This window comes from Felis catus, chromosome B2 (genome assembly GCF_018350175.1).
Source record: "Felis catus isolate Fca126 chromosome B2, F.catus_Fca126_mat1.0, whole genome shotgun sequence".
In the NCBI taxonomy this organism is placed as follows: Eukaryota; Metazoa; Chordata; class Mammalia; order Carnivora; family Felidae; genus Felis; species Felis catus.
Genome location: NC_058372.1, coordinates 49,455,554 through 49,478,963, shown reverse-complemented (window position 1 = coordinate 49,478,963; position 23,410 = coordinate 49,455,554). Strand labels below are relative to the sequence as shown.

Sequence of the window (23,410 nt, the reverse complement as noted above, 5' to 3'; positions counted from 1 at the left end):
TCTTTTTCTCAATGATAATATGAGAACCTTAAGAAGAAAGATAAGGTCACATGTGCCTGGAAGAGATGACTTCACATCAGGTCATATGTAAAAGGTTTGGGATTTTAATTGGGTAACCAGTTTAATATCACCCAACATAATAATACAATTATTAAAATAGCCAAGACTATTAGTTGGGAAAGCAAATGTTATTTAATAAATGATGTGAAGAAAGTTAATTATTTGGGGGGGAACAAAGAAAAATGGGAAACTTCTCACCAACATAAATTCCAAATTCTTTGAGGCTTAACATACAGATATAAAACCGTACAAATCAAGAACACATAAATGATGTTTATGTCAGAATGAAAGAAGGGTGTCCTATACATAAAATAAGAGGACGTCATGAGAGAAAATAGAAATAAATTTGTTTTTATAAAAATTAAAAATATTTCTATGTGAAAGAGCATTGAAAAAAATTTGCAGCTTGAATTTTTTTTAATGTTTATGTATTTTTGAGAAAGAGAGACAGAGCATGAGTGGGGGAGGAGCTGAGAAAAAGAGAGGTAGACACAGAATTTGAAGCAGGCCCCAGGCTCTGAGGTGTCAGCATAGAGCCCCACGTGGAGCTCGAACTCACGAACCGCGAGATCATGACCTGAGCTGAAGTCAGATGCTTAATTGATTCAGCCACCCAGGTGCCCCCCAAATTTGTGGCTTTATATCTGATAATTTCAGTTATTAAAATGATAATTTACATGATGGCTTAGTTATGGGCGCTGGGGTATCTCAGTCGGTTAAGCATCTGACTTTAGCTTAGATAATGATCGCATAGTTTGTGAGTTCAAGCCCTGCGTTGGGCTCTGGGCTGACAGCTCAGAGCCTGGAGCCTGCTTCAGATTCTGTGTCTTCCTCTCTCTCTGCCCCTTCCCCGCTCATGCACTGATTCTCTCTCTCTCAAAAATAAATAAACATTAAAAAAGTTAAATGATGGCATAGTGATTAGGAGCCTAATGAGAGCTGACCATTCATTCAAATATATTTTTGGGATGCCTAGTACATACCAGGCATTGGAGGAACTGGGGATATAGCAGAAACTCAAGAAGCTCTTGTGAAGCTTACATTTTGTTGGTGGTTGGCAGAGTGTAAACAGATATACATGTTTCAGTGATAATAAATACTTTTGAGAAAATGAAGAAGGGTCAGGGGTGGAGAGAATGTTGGTCACAGGGACCTGTTTTGTCCTATTTCCAAAGCTTGCATGCTCAAGAAGGCATTCTGGTAAGGTGTCAGAACAGTTCTTCCTTGTCTTTGTCATCCAGGAGACACTGACTGGAGAGATTTCCCTCCTCTGTCTCCTCCAGCACCCCAGCTTAGCACATTTGCTCACAGATAGGTCTCTGCTCTGCTTGGTGCTCAAGCTTGCTGATCAATGACTTCTTTCAAGATGACTCTGGTGGTGTTGCAAGTACATTTAAGGTGACATGTAAGATTTGCAGACACTGCACATTTCCCGAAGTTCAGAGAAGTGCTGACATGCTGCAAGAAGAAAACAAATTGCATAAGCTTCCTAGCTGAGGCAGGGAAGTTTGTGCCTATATATATGTGTGTGTGTGTGTGTGTGTGTGTGTGTGTGTGTGTGTGTGTGTGTACGTGTGTGTATGTGTGTATATATATGTATATATACACACATACACACACGCACACATGCACATATATATATGTAGGCATAAACTTATATGTATATATTTTATTTTTTGGTTTATTTTGGGTTATATGGGCTGAGGTAAAAGATGAGGGTGAATTCTGGATAGTTCTTAAATCTCTATTTCCACCTCCACCCTATAGGCCTGTGAGGAAAAATTTTTTTTAAGTGGATATTAACATTTATTTATTTTTGATAGAGAGACAGAGCGTGAGTGGGGAAGGGCAGAGAAAGAGAGGGAGACACAGAATCCAAAGCAGGCTCCAGGCTCTGAGCTGTCAGCACAGAGCCCAACGTGGGGCTCGAACTCACCAGCGGTGAGATCATGACCTGGGCTGAAGTTGGACGTTTAACCGACTGAGCCACCCAGGCACCCCGGAAATGGTTTTGTTCATTTGCAGGATGGAAATGAGTGTTTGGCTTATCTCAAAGAAGAAAACTAAAGCTAATGGCTGAGCATGTCAGGAACAATAGTGGAAGAAACTTATTATATTAGGTGGAGGTGAAAACTTCTTTGACCAATAGGCGGAGCTGGTGACACAAAACGTGGTTTTCACCAAAAATGCCGTGTTGGCATCAATTCAGAGACTTTCAGATATATTGACAAGATGTCTTTTAAAATGCCCTTAGCAGGGGCGCCTGGGTGGCTCAGTTGGTTAAGATTCCGATTCTTGATTTTTGGCTCAGGTCATGATCTTGTAGTTAGTGGGACTGAGCCCCATGTCGGGCTCTGGGCTGGTGGCATAGTGGAGCCCGCTTGGGATTCTCCTTTCTGTCTCTGCTCCTCCCCTGCTCTCACTCTCTCTCTCAAAAATAAAGAAACGTTTTTAAATGCTCTTAGAATTCTTTTTGCTAGATTGGATCAAAGTGATAGTGATTAGAAAGTGTGACAGTCTCACGGTTTAATGGAGTGTTGCCCTGGTAGTCACAGGGCTGCCACTGACATGGGGAATGACACTACCAGTGTGTCGCCTCTGAAAATGTCAAGAGCTAAAATTGTGTGTTTGTAATTACGGGTTCACTGACAACTTGCAATTATGGCGATACATTTCTACTTCCCCAGGTAGCTGGTACATAGTTGAGGTTGCATTAATTTTTTATTTTTATTTTATTATTTCTTTTATTTGAGAGAGAGAGAGCAATCAGGGAAGAGGTGGAGAGAGAGAGGGAGGGAGAGAGAGAAAGAGAGAGAGAGGGTCTTAAGCTGGTTCCATGCTCAGCACAGACCTTGATGCGGGGCTTAGAGTTTGATGCAGGGCTCAATCCAAGATTCCACAGCCCTTGGATCATGACCTGGGATCATGAGTCAGAAGCTCAACTGACTGAACCACCCAGGTGCCTCGAGGCTGCATTAACTCTTTAGAGCTTTTAGTATTTAGTCACTGTTTTGTACTGTACCATGAATCATCAACAAAAATTTATACATCTCAAGGTACCATTATTATATTAAAGAGTAGTTTGGCACAAGGAAGCTTAAGTCTCTTGAAACATAATGCTTAACATTTATGTTCTTTTGAGGTATATCACACTAAGTAGAGAAACTGAAGGTAAATGAAAAAAAATGACAAAAGGTTTCACAGGGAGAAGGGAATCTGAGTCTTGGGTTTTGATTTAGATACACTCATCATCATTCGGTTTAAGTTTGAATAGAGCTTGAAAATGCAGAAAGGATTGTGAAAGAATGTGAGTGAAACCCAATGGATGCCAAACCCATGGGGTACAGATTTTTAAGTATTTTAGTTTCCACCTATTTAACTATTGTATCAGGAAGGTGGTTGCACTCATGTGCATGCGTATTTATGTGTGTGTATAACATCTGTAAATGCATGTATGGGATTAGGAGTTCACTTAGAAATGATTCACTTGGGAAATTATCCCCTCGAGTTCCATTGAGCACTTACTATGTCAGATACTTTTTAGGGGTGGGGCGATATACAAAGTCTTTGCTTTCATTTGGGTAAGCTCAATAGATGATAAATACACATGGAATTAAAGCTCTCATACCAGAATTAAACAGTGTTGGGGAGAGGGAGTTACTGGAGGTGCTATTTTATTAAGGAGGTAGGGTAGGAGGTGTTATTTTCTCAGAGTCCTGAATGAAGTAGGAGAGTGAGCCAGCAGAGATTTTGAGGAAGAGTGTTCCAGGAGAGTCCAAGGTGAGTGAAATGGCCTGAATTGGGAGCTTTCTCTGTATCAATTCCATCTGTTTTTACCACTGTGGCCTTTGACACATCATTTAAACTCTTTGAGCCTTTGTTTCCTCAACTGTGAGGAGGAAATAACAATATTTAACCTTTCCACTTGCCAAGTTGGGGTTTAGTGTAGCAATTTTTGAAGGTTGACAGGCCAGGCCAAGATGTTATAACACATGGAAGGTAGCTAATGTATGTATATACAGGGTCTTCAGAGCAAGACAGAAAGTTATCTTAAAAGTTCACTTAGAGGTAGATAACAGATATCAGTGATAATTGGAAGTATTATGATGTTCTCAAATTAATTAATGCAAGAGACCATGGAATTGCTTTCCTTTGACTCCCTCACATACCTAATTAAAGTTTAATTGTTCCAGATCTTTCCACTGTCAAAGTCATGAGCCTCTTTTTCTTGTTGTTCTGTAGGTGGGGTATAGATCTGACCACTAGGTTAATGTCTCAGGAAGAGTTATGTTGTTGAATCCTTCAAACTCATTAGAGCTCATCCACACCCCAATCTTGTCCAGCTTGCTGGCCTTCCTTAAGACCCTGTGCTTCAGGGACTGGTTTGAAGGAAGTGTCCAGGTTCCTTTTTGGGATGTATCTTCCTTCCCTCTAGCCCTTGCCCTGAATTCATCCTCAAACTTTGATGCAGAAGTGGTTATTTGAGGGATCATTAAAATGATGGTCCCCTGGGCCCTACCTCCTAAGCTTCTGATTTCATCATGGTGGCACTGAGGGACTCTCTACCTCAAACTGTTCTAAGCTGAGAAACTCCCTTTAAAATGAAGAGATAGGATTTCTCTAGAGTTTTTCCATTTCTGATCTTCTAGGAACCTAGTTAGGCTTATTCAAAAGTTCTTTTAGAGTGGACTTCCAGCCAATGTGACCAATAATCTAGTTCATCTTCTCTACAGTTGACTTTACTGTCTTTATTCAGTTTAGCCTCTCCCACCTTTTCACCACTTTATTCCATTTCAGTTTCCTCCTATTCACCTCCCTCTCCCTTTTTTAGATTTGATGGAAATGAATTAAGGGATTCTAAGTACATATAATGTATAGCCTATAAGGACCACTTTGTGTAATTTTACTTCCCTTTGCCTAACTTCAGTGTGAAATCAGTAAAGAGCTAAAATTCTTTCATACTTTCTGAGTCTACAGATGGCCATTATGGGGATATAGTTCATACGACTTACAAAGATGCTCATGTATAGCCCCTTCTTTTCATGGTGCTAGTGCTGCTTATCCATCTCTTAAATTGGGAGGAGTCATGAACTTTTTTCTCCTTTGTAGGTGTAGAGAATAAAAAAAAAAAACACTGCTTCTCCTTATCCCAAAGGCTTGTTGGCAATTGGGTTGGGTATACAACTCAAGACTATTGAGTTGGGGGGTCAGTACACTCTCCTGGAAAACCTATTGGCTATTCTGGCTACACACTTTTCCATTTTCTCTCTCAGAAATACTCCAGGGTACTATTCTCTGTGTAGATGTAGTTATTGGTATTATAAACATGCCTTCCCTTCCTAATGATCTTCTCCCATCTGCTTCTAACACCTCACAAGAGGACTTTCTAGGCAGTTCTTTTATAGGAACCCAGGCTTCATATTTGGTGAGAATCTGGGTGGGAAGAAGTGTGTGGAAAGAGGCAGACACATGTATGTACTACCTCGAGGGAAATACCTTCTCTATTCTGATTTTATTTTACTTATCATAATTATAGTCCCATAACTGCACAAGATATTTAGACATGTTCTTGGCCTCTTACATGAGCTGAATACTGCTTTCTGTGTTTTTTTACGTTCCTTTTTTGAAAAACATGTGACTTCAGTGTGACCATAAATTAAAAGAAAAGCCAACAGTTCTGTGAGGGAGACTGGAGTCTGAGTGGGAAGGGGGTGCTTCTTTATCTGGGCCCCTCTCAGCCTCGCTCCCTGCCCATCACTCACTCAAGCTATACTCTGAAGTCAGTGGGCATTTCATTTATGCATTTTGTTTTCAGCACTGATGCACCAGGCATAGAGGGAAAGGCAACAACAATATCAAAAAGAGACAGAGTGGGAGGCTGGACTTGGAAAGAGGAATGTTCCTATAAAACAAGGACCGTTGGCAGTAGAGCCAATGAAAAATGATACCAATTACATAAAGCAAAATGCCACCCATCAAGCAGAACATTTTAATTCTCTCGATTCCAGGATATTTATGACTTTTTGTTCAAGACTCAATACATGTCTATAAAAATAAAAAATGGAATCGACCCTTCTATTCAGTAGAAAGGGACTTGTCCTGGAGAAAAATAAAAGGTAAGAAAACATGAGCAGCACCACATTGTTGGAGAATTCCAGTGGCCAACACAGAGACATTTCAAGTGTAACTTTGCCCCTTCTGTATTTATCCCTTTTTGAGTTAGTCAAGAGAGGGTGACTAATTTTATCGAGACGTTTAACGTTACATGCAAATTAATTTTAGTTTAAGAGATTTCCATTTAGATTGATCCTCCATACTATTATGCTTTAAACCAAATAAAATAAAACATTAAAACTGTTTTCCAGGGCAACTTTTCCTTTCAGTTCTGCCTGAGATGGTCAAGGGCTTACAGTTGGTTTCCTGAGAGAGTGCCACAAGATGGCGACAATGTCACAGTGGAGAATGGCCAATTGCTACTGCTTGACACCAACACAAGCATCCTCAGCTTCCTGCACGTTAAAGGTTTGTGGAGTTTGGAGATCAGTGGTGGCATTACCATATATAATTCTTTCATTTTGGGGGCAGGAGGGAGGGGAACTTTTTGGATAAGTTCCAACACTTGGTTGAGAATTTATTCTGGGAACAAATTGAGATTTTAATGTAAAAGGAAGAAGTGGTCAGAGTGTTCAAAATGAAGGCCCTTTCTTTTGACTCTTATAAGCACAGAGCTTAATTATTTTATTTTTTCAAATAAAAGAAGGTTAACAATGTTACCAAAGAATATGCTTCTTTATTCAGGCACTTTGTAGTCATGCTTGTCCAGGGAAGCCCCCACAATATAGCAAAATGCTCTGAAAGTGGTTAATGTTGCTGCCTTTGAAATTCCCTGCCAAGAAAGCAATGTCTTCCTGCTCTTACCCTGTTGTGGTTTTGACTTCCTGGTCCCCTGGAAAGTCATATAAATAGGCTTCCTTATTGAAAATCTGGCCACATAGCTCTAGGGTCTGGGAAGTTGGATGAGAATTCAAATTTCAACTTCTCCACCACATCACCAAATGACTAAGTCACTTATTTCACCTCTTGGAGCATTTGTTTCCTTATCTGTTAAATGAGAATAAAAATCATTGCCTACTTCAGTGGCTGATAATAAGGAATGGTTATCAAAGTGACTGTCTTCATTGGCAAATGAAAATAGCTTTGGAAATGTGATTAGTTATGGGTAGCTATAAAACTCTGCACTAAAACATTACCCTTTATAAAAAATATGTTTAACACTTACAAGGGCATTTGTTCTTGTTAAAGTAAGAGCATGGGGGAAAATAAAGGGAAAATAAAATATTCTGAAGGGGATAAACTAATGTAATATGGATATCTGTCTCTTATGGATGGAATCAGGTTTCTGATTAGGCATTTCACATTCTATATTTTGGAAGGTGTGTGTGTGTGTGTGTGTGTGTGTGTGTGTGTGTGTGTGTGTGTTTCTGATATCAAGGAAGAAGTGTTCAGGCAAATCAGTTAATTTGTATCCTTTAGGAAAAATTGTCTGTCAGCTTAGGTTATTGACCTGTCTGTGTGTGTGTGTGTGTGTGTGTGTGTTTATGACCAGTGGCTTTGGGGAATGCTGACTTATTGATGGACATCAACTACCTAAGGACTAGCAGTGACAAAGGAAAATTTTAGACTTATAATCTCAGGTTAAAAATGTTCTTTGTAGGGGCTCCTTGGTGGCTCAGTCACTTAAGCATCCAACTTTGACTCAGATCATGATCTCATGGTTCGTGAGTTTGAGCTCTGCATCAGGTTTTGCTCTGATAACATGGATCCTGTATATGTCTGTCTGTCTGTCTCTCAAAAATAAATAAACATTTAAAAAATGTTCTTTGTAGACCTTTAACCAGGAGTCAAATGCTGCTGAAGGATGAGATGACCTTTAGGCTCTCAAGGGTCTTTGCCTTATATTGATATTATTTGGGAGAACTTTTCCAGCTAAAAGTCTAGATCAACTGAGTCTCTGGATGTCCCATTAGTTCCAGGTAATTGTTCAATCAAGCAATGGTGCGATAGGGCCAGAGACTGAAGATGGAGAAGAGGCATCAGAAAGTAAAGGGTAAGAGAAAGGCAGTGGCATGAGGAATATACACTTGATTTCTTACTTTTGGAGAGTTCAACATCTGAATAATGCAAATAGTTATCTCGACCTGTCACCTTTTAAAAGTGGCCTTTATTAATACTCCTGGTCCAGGCAATATATTTCAATCTGAATTTACTTGGAATAAGTGAGCTAGATTTAGAGGAGTAAACTCTTATCCTGTGGAGAGGGAGAGTGAGTTATCTGAAGGATCCCCTCTTTTCTCCTGGAGAGTAGGGCCATTGGTAGGAATGTGAGGGTAAGTAGCGGACACTGGTTTCTGTACAAATAGGTACAGGAGTTGTTGGCAGAGAGCAGGGTTGGCTGGAATGAAACTGAGATTTTTATCATACATAGATGGGTCATAGCTTCTAGAAAGAATGATAACAGGGAAGCCACACAGATCAAATTTGATTCAACCATGCCTTCTGGATACTTGTTAAGTGGCCTAGGAATTTGTATGAGGTATGAGAAAAAGTGAAGACTAATACTTAACGTGAATAAATGTGCATTATCACTAGAGAAGCTAATTAGGGAGAAAATACAAAAGAGTAAAATTTCTTTTTTTTTTAATTTTTTTTTACATTTTTATTTATTTTTGAGAGAGAGAGAGAGAGAGAGAGAGAGAGACACACACACACACACACACAAGGGGGGAGGGGCAGAGAGAGAATGAGACACAGAATCCGAAGCAGGCTCCAGGCTCTAAGCTGTCAGCACAGAGCCTGATGTGGGGCTCAAACTCACAAACTGTGAGATCATGACCTGAGCTGAAGTCAGATGCTTAACCGACTGAGCCACCTAGGCACCTCAAAAGAGTAAAATTTCTAATTCTAAAATATGTGTTGCAAGCAGTAAGGCAGAATACTCCAGAGGAGTGGGTATCAAGAATGTAAGATTAGGCTTGGGTGGTAGGAGGTGAAGACCCTATCATTTATGTCTGAGATAAGTTTTGACCATTCATATACACAGAGAATCCATCTTGCTTATTGGAACTGTTCATGTTCAGTGACTCAGGCTCCAAACCTTGGAAACATCCTAGACTTATTTCTGTTTCTCACATCCCATGACCAATCCATCAGTGAATCTTGTCTGGACCTTTGACTTGTGTCTCATAGATCAACACATCCATTGGTACCAATCTAGTTCTAAGCAACATAATTTTTGGCTGGGACCATTTCAAATGGCCCTGTAATCGATTCCCCTGTTTCTGATTCTTTGTCTTCCTTAGTAGCAGACCCCCATTTTTGTTTGGGGCAACAAAGTATCCAGCCAAAATGCTACATTTCCTGGCCTCCATTTTAGTTAGACATAGCCTTGTGGCTTAGAGCCAATCAAGGAGATATAAGGGGAGGTGTGGTGCAGGGTATCTGGAAAGTTCCTAAAGTAGAGTTGACCCATTAGGATGCATGCCCTATTTGTCCTTGCTTCTTCCTCTTCTTTGCTTCTTGGAATGTAAATATAATAGCTACATTTTCAGCTGCCATCTTGGACAATGAGGTGATTCATTCAGAATGGGGAAGCAGAAAGATGGAAGAAACTCAGGATCCTGATGATTTTGGAGTTGCCAGTAGTAACACTGCAACTGGGACTGTTCACCTCTGAAGTTATTTCATGATTGAAGAAAAAGACTTCATGTGTTTAAGTCATTGGTGTTTGACTCTTATGCCATATGCTAAAGTAACCCCGCAATAGTTTATTGTACACATCCTTTAAAAATATGTCAGGTCTTGTACTTCTTTCCTCTAACACCCTCCAGTGTCTTCTCATTTCATTAGGAATAATCTAAACTTACCGTTATCAAACTTCTGGTCCCTTCATTGACTGGTCTTCCTCATTCATTCTGTTTCAGCTCTTCTATAAACATACCAGGTGTACACATACCTCACGCCTTTGCCCAAAATGTCTTTTGCCTGGAATACTCTTCCTCCAGGTATGCATGTGGCTGGCTCACTTATTTTGTTTGTTCTCTGAGACAATATCAACTTATTAGAGAGGCCTTGATGGTCATCTTTTCAGAAATTGCAACCACTTCTTACTATTCTCTTTCCTTTTATTTTGCTTTACCTTCTTCATAACAATTTATCCTCACATATTATAAATTTACTTGTTGATTCATAGTCTGCTTCCTCTGCTAGCATAACCTCCAAAAGGCAAATGACTTCACCAATCTATTTACTACTGTCTCTTCAGTGTGTAGGATACTGAGTATGTGTTGATGGTTGAATGAAACCATGTGCTTATGGTTGATGGACAGCTAAAATGATGCACAGTTCAGATCCCGTATGAAATTTAAAATTTTTTTTTTTAACGTTTATTTATTTTTGGGACAGAGAGAGACAGAGTATGAACGGGGGAGGGGCAGAGAGAGAGGGAGACACAGAATCGGAAACAGGCTCCAGGCTCCGAGCCATCAGCCCAGAGCCTGACGCGGGGCTCGAACTCACGGACCGCGAGATCGTGACCTGGCTGAAGTCGGACGCTTAACCGACTGCGCCACCCAGGCGCCCCGATCCCGTATGAAATTTAAAAAGCATAATTTTTAAACTCTTGCTTTCTTATCACTTTTCCTAACTTTTATTGTCTTTAGTTGTTCTTACATATATAGGTATATATGTATGCATAGGTATATATGTAAACACACATGTATATATGCACACATATATACACATAAATACATATATTTACATACATATACCTATATATAAGTGTATGCCACTGTGAATTGTGAGAAATATAAAATCCATTGGTAAATTATTTTTCTGTTTCTAAAAGGCATTCGGAACTGGTAAAGGACTCCAACTCTCAAAAATCTGGTTGCTAGTATTGCTCTAAACCTATAATATCTTCTCTTGACTATACAGTGTGTGAAAGTACTTGAGGGATAATAAAAAGTTTATTCAAATATAAGATTGAATCATCATCATCAACAGTAATTCAGTCTCTGAATCTCTGTTAACTCTCTTTTCCCTTTTTAAAAAATGTTAATTTATTTTGAGAGAGAGAGCCAGACACCCAAGTGGGGGAGGGATAGAGAGAGAGGGAGAGAGAGAGAAAGTCCCAAGCAGGCTCCACACTGTCAGTGTATAGCCCAACAGACACAAAGCTCGATCCCACAAACCGTGAGATCATGACCTGGGTTGAAATCAAGAGTTAGACGCTTAACTGACTGAACCATCTCAGCACCCCTGTCTCTCTTTCTCATACCCATTCATGGTATCACAAAAATAGCTGAGTGGAGTTTTCTTTCGGTTTCTGATATCATCTATGGGCCAAGATAAAGCATGAAAAGTTTCAAGCCAGAAATAATCTTTTCAAAAGATTTTAACAAACAAAAAGTATCACTGGTGGAGGCACTTTCTCCTCCATTCCCACATTACAAAGGTGACATTCTACGTGAAGAATATATATACTTTAAGAAAAGGATTAGTGTTACATAAAAGTGAAATTAGATCACCTAACAACTATATTTAGAACTACTTTATGAAAATATTGCATCTTCTATGTTATTTTTCCATGCATGGAAGCCAGCATTCTAATATGTAGAAGACTAGGTAGGCCCCTACAACAGGAAAACTAATACAGTACCTCTACATATGGCCCTCAAGAGTCTTGAATTCTCTGTGCCTTCCTTGTATTTCCATCTGTAAAATAGAATTGATAGTCTTTTCTTATTAGTACAACTTAGAAAGGAAGATTATACATTTCTTTGAGGCAAAATTTTAGCCATTATTTATGATGCTATATGTACTGATTCCTGAACTTTATTAAAAAGTGGCACATTATTTTTGTGACCATAAGAGTGTAAGCTATATTTATTATATTTTGAGTTAATTAACAAAATATTCAGAACTTTCATTTACTTACCATCTCTACTTCTCCCTTCCATTTCTCCCTCTTTTTTAGATTGATTTTTAGGAGGTACTATTAAACACAAAAGAGAATTAACCCAATCAATTAATACTAATGAGCTGGGATGGAAATAGGCATATTGCCTTGATTTAATTAATTATATTTTTTGTTCTTTTATGTTAAGATGCCCGACGGCCATAAGCATCGCTGAATTAAAATTTATTATTTTATCCCAAGTAATTATGATGAGCCATAATAACAAAGGAGGGATGTTACCCTCTTGTCAGAGCCGTTATGCATCCTGGACAAGGATCTTGAGTTTGCAGTCTCTAGTTGGAGAAACATTCATATTTTCTGAATGAAGCAATGAATTTCTCTCACTTCTGATGGCCAGGCAGTTTGACATAAAGTGGCCTAGAAATAATGATTAAGAAAGGGTCAATGGGGGAATGAACTTTAGAAACCCATCTTCCCTTGGTTTTGGGCTTTCAGAAGGAAGACATTTCAGTTTCTTCCTACTTACAATGCCATCCCTTTAAAATGCTTGAGCAGAAACTTATTTCTAGTCTCTGTTGCTGCTTAATAGTGCACTGGTCTCCTTTAATGTGATTTTCTATTTCTTGGTCTACTGGTGTATACCAAAGCAGTTAAATGCTTAGCAGGCTTTTGGGCCAGAGAAAACAGTCTGAATCTGGTTTTTGCTTCTTACTAGTCCTGTGACCTTGGGCAAGTTGCATAACCTCCATAAACCTCACATTTCTCCTCATTAGGGTCATGGCTGTTATAATGACAGCAACAGTAACAATGATGACTATCATTTACTTGTTTGCTATTGTGTGGCAAGTCTACAAAGTATTGTGCAACTCAGATGGGTGTTTTGAATATTACATGAGGGAATGTTTGTAAAGCCCTCAGCACAGGGCTTGGTCCAGAGTAAACACCCAATTAATAGTTTTTGTTTTGTTTTGTTTTGTTTTGTTTTCTGGACTGATGGGGATAACAGAAGAGATGGCTGAAATATCAGGCCTAAGTTGCAATTTTATTTACAGATAGTGGCTGCTTCTATATACAAAGCAAACTGGATTACTGAAAGAATTAGCTTGGTAATAAGGACGTTGTATTGCTTTTGCCTCTGTTATCTTCAGAATACATGTTGAAGTGCTTTTCTTTCTATGGCAGGAGAGGGAAAGATACAGAGATGGCAGGAGCAGAGTCTGTCCATTTGGTTGTCTCCATTTTCCTTGTTATTTTGACTTAATGGAAGTGTGTTTTTCTGGTGCTGTTCAGAATATGGTCTTGTTTTCTCTGATTTTTTGTGGTCTACAGTTTTGAAGGTACTGAGATCTCTTTAGTATATTTGGGATTTCTGTGGTATGCAAATGAATATTCTTGGCTCGTTGAGATGAGCTATCTTTTCTTGATCCACTATCAAGTTCTTTGTGGAATTTCTTCATCCCTGGAAAGGATTTGAGGATTTCAGAGTGAGGTTTTTGGTGCTGTACCCAGCACAGCCTTTTTTTAATCCTCAGGATTCTACACTTTCTTCCTTGTGGTTAGCACCCAATCAGCCTCAGTTTCACTAGGTGCGGGCTTCGGGTAATGCTTTACCAGTGTTGTGATCTGGGAATGCCATGAGGCAGGACTGTCCTGGGACATAGCTTGTGGTTTCCGTGTGCATGTGGTCTCTGTGAGTCACTGGGCAGATTACCCAGTGCCCATAATTTCGACCTCCCAGATATCAGCATGGATTTAAAATCTAACCGCAGGCAGGCTGGAGTTTTGATAAAAATGAAATATTCTGCATTAATATTTCCTTCTTTCTTAAGTATATAATATATTGGTCAACATGAGAAGGTTATTTGGGCTGGTAAAATTTGTTACAAATTGGTAAGTTTAAAGTAATTAAAAGTTGGTGGAAAAAGGAGATTGACTCTTCTCCCAGCTGAAACATAGCTACTCTTCAAGGCAGGGGATGGGATAATTATGTGCACACAGCGCAGCAAGCTTGACTTATTGCAGTTTGGTCAGGAAAGCGAGGGCCTGAGTTCAAATTTGAGGGAGCCACAGATTCTCTTTTAGCTTTGAGTAAGGTGCTGGTCCTCAAATCAATGCAGAAAATGGAATTGATGGTGACTCTTTTCCCTTTGTTAGGAGGGAAGTGCAATAAAGGAGTTAATGTGCTTTCTTCCCACTTTTCCAATCATGGTGCTCCAGAATGGGCTGAGTTTTGCAGTAGTCAAAAGAGGAAGCCTCGCGAAGATGTCAGCATCCAGAAAGAAATAATCTGACATTTTTAGGTTTTTTAAAAAAATGTTTTATTTATCTTTGAGAGAGAGCAAGTGAGGGCACAAGCAGGAGAGGGGGGACAGAGGATCCGAAGCCGACTCAGTGTTGGCAGCAATGAAACCAACATGGGGCTCAAAACTCTTGAACCATGAGATCATGACCTGAGCTGAAGTCGGATGCTCAGCCAGCTGAGCCACCCAGGCACCCCAGACAGACCTGCCTTTTTGAAACCCACCCTGAATCCCCTTTACCTTGTGTGTCTCCATATGTTAGTCTTTTGCTGGTGACTACATATTTAATATCAGGGTGTGTTTTTTAATTCCCTCTACCTTTGGAGAATGGGTGATATAGGTTATACACTTAAGAAAGTAGGATCCAGGTCTGTTTTTGCTCACCATTGTATAGAGAGAACATTACATCTTCAGGCACATAGTAGGTATTCAAATAATTGTTGAATGAGTGAACTAATGAATGAATTTCTGACCTAAAGAGGCAGATTAATGTCAGTTGTGGATTTCTCTGTAATCAGAGTCCTTCCTGGTATTCTCAAATGTTAGTGGATTAGTCCAGACAGTGACCAATTTCATTTACTATTTGTGTATCAGGAGATCAGAGACAAAGGCTTTTTACTGTGGGGGACACTTGGCTCTGAAACCCCTTATTTTTCCCACTCAGACAATGACTTACATTATTTACCTCCAGAGAACAGTCCCAGACACGCTTGATTAGCCTTAAATGAAAGATAAGCCATAGCTATGAGAAAGGACATGCTTTCAATAGATGGGCAGACAGACAGATAGATAGATATTAAACAATTTACAGTTTTATGTCTTGACAACTTGAATGTTGTAACATGAAAAATGCTATCGAAAAGGGACCAGTCCCTTCCTAGCACAGAAGCTGTAATATTTTCAGTAATGAAAGATAAATATTTCAAACTTTCTTACTTAAAAGCCTTCACTGACTTTCCATTAGCCTTTAAAATCAAACCTAAACTCCTTAATATGGCTTATAGGGTCCTTCAGGGTTTGATCTCTCCTTACCTCTTTTTAAAAAAAATTTTTTTTAAATGTTTATTCATCTTTGAGAGACAGAGTGTGAGCAGGGGAGGAGTAGAGAGAGAAGGAGACATAGAATCTGAAACAGGCTCCAGGCTCTGAGCTGTCCGCACAGAGCCCGACACAGGGCTTGAACCTACGAATCATGAGATCATGACCTGAGCTGAAGTCAGATGCTTTACCAACTGAGCCACTCAGACACCCATCTCCTTAAGTGTTTACCTCATTTTTTTGATTAATGTTTTCCATATCCTCTTTATCAAGGTCAAAAGCAGAACTGGAAATCTGGGATGCTTATGTACCCAGGATTCTTACACATATAAAAATCAGAGACTAAGCATTTCATTACTTTTATTTCTCATGTACTGTAATATTCCTGAGGGTCAGGAAAAGGTAGGAGTTATCATTTTTTAAATAAATAAATACTATGAGCAAACAACTGTGATCTTTCACTTGTGAAGTTATTATGCTATAGCCAAATTATGTTCACAATAGTCAGAGAACAATTAGACCTGGAACCTTTTGAACTGCTTCGAGAAATGTATCAAGTTGGAAGGCTATTAAAAAATGTGATTGGGAGGTGCCTGTGTGGCTCACTCGGTTAAGCATCTGATTTCAGCTCAGGTAATGGTGTCACGGGTCATGGGTTCGAGCCCCGAGTCGGGCTCTGTACTGACAGCTGGGAGTCTGGAGACTGTTTCAGATTCTGTGTCTCCCTCTCTCTCTGCCCCTACCCCACTTGTGCTCTGTTTCTCTCAAAAATAAATAAATATTAAAAAAAATGTGAATGAGTCCATGCTAATTGAATGTTGATAGAAGCAAGGAGATCATTTGAATGAATGAGTTACTTGGTAGCTAGAGAGATTTTTTTTATCTGCCTGGTATAGACTTTAAAGAAAAGATAGGTTTTTGTTCTTTTGTGTGATTGTGGATTGTTCTTTTTTTGTTCCCCTGGTCTTTTCATTTCCTCCGTACAAACAGCTTCCTCCCCACCACCCTGAGATTTTAAGTGACTTTTTAGAAATCCACGGAACAGCTGAGGAACTTGACTACTTAAATGCCAGAAGCTGTGTTGGAAAAAGGAAGTGATGCTTTTTGGGAGATAGAAAGGAACCAAGGTTTAGTTAAGTAGCAATTGATGATAATAGCTATAATGACGAAGGCATTTATTTGTATCTGTGTTTTGGTTCCTTTGAATATTTCTAGTAGTTTCTTTTCCCACGAATATGTTTACACCTTATAGTTAGTGTAGAGTTAATTAATTTATAAAGTTAACTTAATGAGTTTTATGTTTCAGGGCAAAAAGTAAAAACTGATTGACAATCTTTATCTTTCTCAATTATCTGTAAAATTGGCCAATTCACTAAAACCAGGGTGTTTCTATTTACCGGGGGCAATTAAACTTTACCTGACCTTGTGGCTGTAGAGACTGTATTTTTTGCATTTTTTTTTTTTAATGTCAGCACCTAGCAGAAAGGGTGGAAAGTAACAGCAAATGTTGGATGAATGAAGAAGTGAATTAATTTGCAATACCAGCCTGGTAGTTTTCAACCGATTTTAGATGAGAGTATACAGCATAAGACTATGGACACCTAGAGCAATGGCTTAATTTACCTAGAGCAGTAGTTCTCAAAGTGTGGTCCCTGATCAACATCAGTATCATGTGGGAACTTGCTAGAAATGCAAATTTTGGGGCCCCATAGCAAATCAGCTTTGGGTATGAGACCTGCCAGTCTGTGTTTGGAGACCTCCAGGTGACTTCGATGCATGTTTAAGTTTGAGAACTACTAGGCTTAAGCAGTAAAGGGAGCCATATAGCATTGTCAGGACTGGAAGCCAATGAATATAGCCCTGCTAATCTTTTCCCAAAGGCTACGCGACCCTTTGCAAAGAACAGTGAAAACTTGGCTGGCCACATTGCAAGGGCCAATCCTGAGCATGGCATTCTTCATTACATGCGGTTCTCTATCCTGCCAGGGAAATCAGAGCTGATGAAAATGATTTCTCCCAACTGCCATAGTGTGTGGCTCTGAGTCGGTGATTTTATTTCAGATATTCCCCCCACCCCACCCCCATCCCCACCCCCCAGTCTTCATTGCCAGTTTGACAGTCATACTGGGCTAATTAAGGAATTAGCACGTGGCATCCATTTCAGAGAGGTGTGTGATTCTTTTCCTGCACCCTGAGAACATCTTTTGCCCATACTTTTGAGTTCATATTTTCTTTTTGTAATCAGGCAGAGACATTACAATTAAAATACCGTTAAAGTGATTCTGGCAAGTATTGCAATAAGCATGTTTTTTAATTAAAGGAAGAACGGGGGATGCATAAGCAGCATCAGCTAAAGGGGAAATTTTCATTCGATATCTATTTTAATTGAAATGAAAAAAAAAAAAAACCATCAGGAAAAGCAGCAGCAGCAGCAGCAGCCCGTGCCTGTGTGTGTGTGGCTTGCTCCCAGGTTGCTAGGTTTAGGTGTTCTGTGCTTGATTAATTAGTAACCAGCCCGAGAGTCCATTCCCTTCGCCCCCAATCCTTAAAGCCTGATTTATGCCTCACATCCCCCATGAATATGTGAGGGCTCAGGCATCTATTTCCTGAGCTGCTAGTGGATAGGATTATGGAGCGTGCACTGAGCTCTTGGGGGCTCTCGTTTGCCAGCCAAATTGATTTTCCGCCTTTCTGGCCGGGGACAAGCCCACCTCGAAGGCTTCTAGGCTCTGCTCCAGTGGATCAGGCACAAGCCTAATCCGGATCTTGCCAACAAAGGAAGCTGTGTGCATCCCCAACACAGCTTTGGGCTGTGTCTGCCTTCCCCCAGTACTGCTTTTCTCCCCTCTCTCTCTCTCTCTCACCTCCTCCTGATGCCCACCCCTACAGCAACACCGTCCGGTAGGGTGCAGTAATGGGCCTGGATAGCTCAGCCAGCTCTTCTTACCCAGGCAGAGAAGGGGTCTGTCCACCCTGAATGGATAGTTTTCTACAATTCTCCGGGGAGAGAGAGAATTCCAGAGGCTTCCCTATGTATTTGAGTGTATAACTACAGGAAAGGTAACCAGATCCAGGCTGCTAAATGTTTTAAGGAATTATTTAAGGTTGACTCAAAAAACTGAATGGGGGTTCATCAATATAAACCAGTAAATGGAATAATTTATATATACAAATTTAGGGAGTTCAGGCTTTGAGCAATGAATTATCTAGTTTGGGTTATAGATTGATGGAATTAATTGAGGTCCTCAGATGCCTACCTGGGCCTTGCCTCCATTCCCGTCTGACTTTCCCTCTGCTTAACCCTGGAGTCATTCTCACTGGGTTCATTTTATCACCTGGCTTTCACCCACTAAGGAAGTGCATTCTTGCTCTCCACTCTTTCTCCCCCAAACCTTCTAAAGTTCACATAATGACATCTTTTCATCTACCACCTTCCTAGTTCTTAAAATTCTTCCTAGAGCTTATGTCACTAGGACCTTCCAAATCTTGTAATTCACCTAAGTTTTGTGACCCACACTGAAGAATCTTGCTACTTCCTCTCCTTAGTCTGGTTTTCAGATATTAATATTTGACAGTTTGTTTCTCTTATCTCTCTTCTGTTCTCCCTCTCCATGATCTCCCTGGGAGACCTCATTAATGTCTTCTTTTTTAAAGTTTTTATTTATTTTTGAGAGAGAGAGAGAGAAAGAGAGAGAAAGTGTGTGAATGAGCCAGAGAGGGGCAGAGAGAGAGGGGTACAGAAGATCTGAAGTAGGCTATACATTGATAGCAGATAGCCCGGTCCTATGGGGCTTAAATTCACAAACTGCGAGGTCATGACCTGAGCTGAAGTTGGAAATTGAACCTACTGTGCCATCCAGGCACCCTGGGAGACCTCATTCACTTCTGTAACTTCAACTCCTACTTATTCAACACGAATTTATTGACCACTTGCCAAGTTCCCTATGGACCAGCCACTGTTGTAGGTATAGGGGCTATAGTTGTGAATGAAATATACCAAAATTCTTGCTCTCACAGAGTTCGTTTCTCTAAAGAAGGCAGTCAAGAATGTAAATTATAGTTTTTGTTCGATTTGCTAAGCAAATGGAGTGGGTGGAGAGGGAGTTTAGTGGCAGTTGGTGGGATTTGCACACAGTAAGGCAAAGGCCGTGAAGTAGGGAGAGTAAGAAGGTCAGTGCAACAGAGGACTGGGAGCCTGAAGGAGAGCACAGTGAGACTGGGCCAGAGAGGACCAAGTCTGTAGGATTTGGTCAGCTTTGCCTCCAAGTGTGGTGGGAGCCATTGGAAACTCTGAGCAGAGAGGTGACATGACAAGGTTCACAGAAAAGAAAACAATTACACTTGATGCTGTTTTGAGAATAGACCCTGGGGTGCAGGTGGGGGTGGGGACAGAAGCAGGGAGCAGAATTGAGAGGCTGTTGCAATAATCTGGGGATGAGAGTGACTTAGACCCCAGCGGCAGATGTGGAAGTGGTGAGAAGTGCTTAGATCGTGGGGATTTTCTGAAGGCAGGATGCACAAATGTCTTGGAGAATTGGCTGTGAGAGTGAAAGTTGATGCTAGAATTTTCAGACTGAGCACCTGGAAGAATGGAGTTACCATTTGTGGCCTCGGCAAGGACTGTGGGATGATCTGTGGGACAAGGTGAGGAATTCATTTTTTTGAATGTGCTCAGTTGAGGAGCTTGTGAGACATCTAAGGAGAGATACTGAGTGGTAGTTGGGTATGTGGGTTTGAGCTGAGGTCAGAGGTGGGCCTTGGAGATACCAGTTTGGGAGTCATCAGCCGTTAGCCTGTGATGGTATTTAAATCCCTAGGACAAGGTGAGACAACCTTGTTCATAGAATGATAAGAAAAGTGGTAGAAGGACTGAGTGTTGAGATACTCTGCATGTCAGTAGTTGGGACAATCAGGAGGAGTCTGAGGAGGCTAGGAGGGGAGTCTTGGGGAGTAGGAGGAAAACCAGGAGAGCACAGTGTTGGCCAGTGAGGGGAAGGATTTTCCAGAAAGGAGTTACTTAGCCTATCATATACTGCTGGCCACTCAGGACAGGCGAGAACAGAGCATCGAGACTTGGGAGTCACCAGTCTGGATGCCATCATGATCTTCATAGGACCAGTTCTTACAGACTTGTCAGGCAAAGGCCTAGCTGGGGAGGGGTCAAGGGAAGGGAGGCAAAGAATTGCAAATAGAAGGCGTAGCCAGTTCCTTTGGAATCTTATTGTGTGGTAAAATATTTATACTCTAGATTCTTACCGTAAAGGGGAAAATAGCTAGAACTGTGTAATTTTTTTTTTTCAAAACACATACAACAAATCATTCCGCGGTTATTACAGAGGATGGCTAATTGTGGGGTTAGCGAAAAGCAGGTTTTGATGTACTTTGCAAACATGAGCTAGCTGCTAAAAGTCTCCTTGACTTCCCTTTAAAAGAAATAAAAGGGATGTTGAATGGAAAAGAGTGATTACATGTAAAAAGTTGTGTTCATTTATTTATCTTAGAGGGGAAGTAACAATAATGATGGTTGATTGATTTTTATAAAATTACCCCAGGTCACTTGTGGGACATGCTCAGCTTTCATGAACAATCATAATAAGCAACTTAAGGGTCACAGCCACAGGCCGATTTCAGCCCTGCTCTTTATTTCAGTGCTCAGAAATGTGGTCAAGCTCTATAAAGTGGAGGAATAAAGTCCTCCCTGTGCCCTCCTATCTCAAGTCACTACGCTCCAAAGCAGCTCACTGGATATTTGTTTTAAGCTAATAAAGTGTGAGGAGATAACACTTGGGGCCTTGGAACAGAGCTAGCTTGGGTATAAACCTTACATTCTTTCACACTGAGAAGCTTTCATTTTTGTTACCACTTTTAATTATTTCAATTAAAAAGAGATGAATTCCTCATCAAACTCTCTTCTTAATTTACCTAGATTTCCTTATACTTCCACTGATAAGTAAGGAGGGAAGGCTTTTTAGCAGGGAGTAGTGGTTATCATATTAATTAGTCCTGTTTTTAGTACTCTTGCCAACACCAATCATTCATTTTCTCCCTTCATTAGCGTCATTATTAGCTCCCCTCAGTAAATGACGTTTCTAAATTTCTACCCATTTGTTTTTGTGTGTTTAATATTTCGCTTGATGGGATGAGGAACAAAGCCCAGGTTTATAAATTTACCCACTAATCCTTGTATTCTGCCTCAAATCCTGTTTTGCATGAGGCAAGGTATATCTACATTTACAAAATGGAAATAAAACATATATAAACAAGCCACAGGCAAACTTCACTTAGGTTAACACATGTTTTTCTTTAAATATAACTGTGATAATTCTAATTAATAAAAAAGCGACCTGGGAGGGTTTGCAGATGTAGATTGAAAATGAACTCTTCTGGAAGGTGGTCCTGGGTTCTAAGCCTTGCTCTGCTCATTCTGGGCTGAGAGAGACCACCTCTCCCACCTCTCACTCTCTGGACTGTGAAATATGATGCATGATACTGACTTCAGACTTATTTTGAAGGTCATTTCAGACAACACATCTAAAGATTTTGACATACAGTAGGGGCTTAATAAGTGTTAGCACCATTGTTTTCCCTGTAGAATTATTTGAATTTCTGACTATGTATGTTGATACTCTTCCCAAGTGAAATGCCAAGTTCACTGCAGCATAGGCGGTATCAGGAAAACATGAGCTCTCTGTCTCCATCAGTGCCAAAGACACATCCAAATGCATTCTTGAAGATGTAGATGTCCAATGTTTTAAAGCTGGAAAGAGTCTCGGTGAGTGCATGGTTCTGTCCTGCATGGGAATGATGAGAAAACAGATCATCCCCAGGCACTGAGTAGGACAGATTTGGAAACTGGGTAATCTAAGACCTAGCAATTTTATGGGACTTATTGAGGGTCATTGAGAGGCTAATAGGCAGAGTCTGCCCCCTGTTTCCACCACTTGCTCATCAAGGTCAGTTCACATTTCCTGACTATTTATAATGGAGGAGTCATACCATGCAAATCCATGGTCCACCAGTTGAAAATAATTAGTTGGGACATTAATGACATGTGACTGTGAATGGAAAAGTTTTAGTAAAGAGGTCACATTTCTTCCCTCTTGTTCACAGCAGGATTAATGACTATTACTGCATTTGTTTAAAAAAAATTTTTTAATGTTTATTTATTTTTGAGAGAGACAGAGACAGAATGCGAGTGGGTTAGGGGCAGAGAGAGAGGGAGACACAGAAGCTAAAGCAGACTCCAGGCTCTGAGCTGTCAGCACAGAGCCCAACGCAGGGCTCAAACCCAGGAACCATGAGATCATGACCTGAGCTGAAGTCGGATGCTCAACTGACTGAGCCACCCAGGTGCCCCACTATTATTGCATTTTTGATGATTATTCTTGTCATTGTGATGACAATGGAAGGGAAAATTAAAGTCAAAATTGCCAGTAGGTCCTCTGGAAGTCTGGAAGTCATGTGGTGCTGCCGTAGCATCAAGCCTGCACATCAATGGACATTTTCTTGCATCTTGAATAGCTTACCTGAGCATGTATCACTGTACCATGCTTCACAAGGAAAGGGGGACCTGCCAATGGTGAGATGTTGGAAGGAGGGAGACCAGTAGTGCTAGAGTGATGGGGGAGGTGTGCAAATGAGTAGTGATGGCACCAGTGGGGCAAGTGCAGACAGTGAGTTTGACAAGAGCCACTTGACACTACTGCGTTGTCTAATAGGTGCCAGACCCGAGACTGGGGATCTGTAAGCTTCACTTAAAGAAATCCCATCATAATTCTCTGAGGGAAGAACTCTTATTGTGCACATTTTACCAAGGAAGAAACTGGGTACCCACATGGGGCGTGTTGTTCTAAATTGTGACTGAAAGGAGAGAACACTTTCAGAGGTAAAATCCACATAAACATCCTATGACTGTTGCTGATGGTGTGTAGTTTGGGTTTCAGGATATAAGCCTAGAAGGTTCAATGAAGACGACTGAGGAAAATGGAAGAGCAATGTTAGAGCAGAAGGTCAGGGTTGAGATGGCTTCCACGTT

General features: G+C 40.4%; 1 protein-coding gene across 9 annotated transcripts in view; it reads left to right on the top strand.

Moving 5' to 3' along the window:
- Window positions 1–23,410, top strand: part of PKHD1 (PKHD1 ciliary IPT domain containing fibrocystin/polyductin) — a 489,098-nt gene that overhangs the window by 151,005 nt on the left and 314,683 nt on the right. For all 9 annotated transcript variants that reach the window (XM_011282361.4, XM_045057643.1, XM_045057638.1 and 6 more), the window contains one exon: window positions 6,426–6,582. In XM_011282361.4, the coding sequence (XP_011280663.2) occupies window positions 6,426–6,582 (157 nt within the window). The remainder of the gene's footprint in view (window positions 1–6,425; window positions 6,583–23,410) is intronic.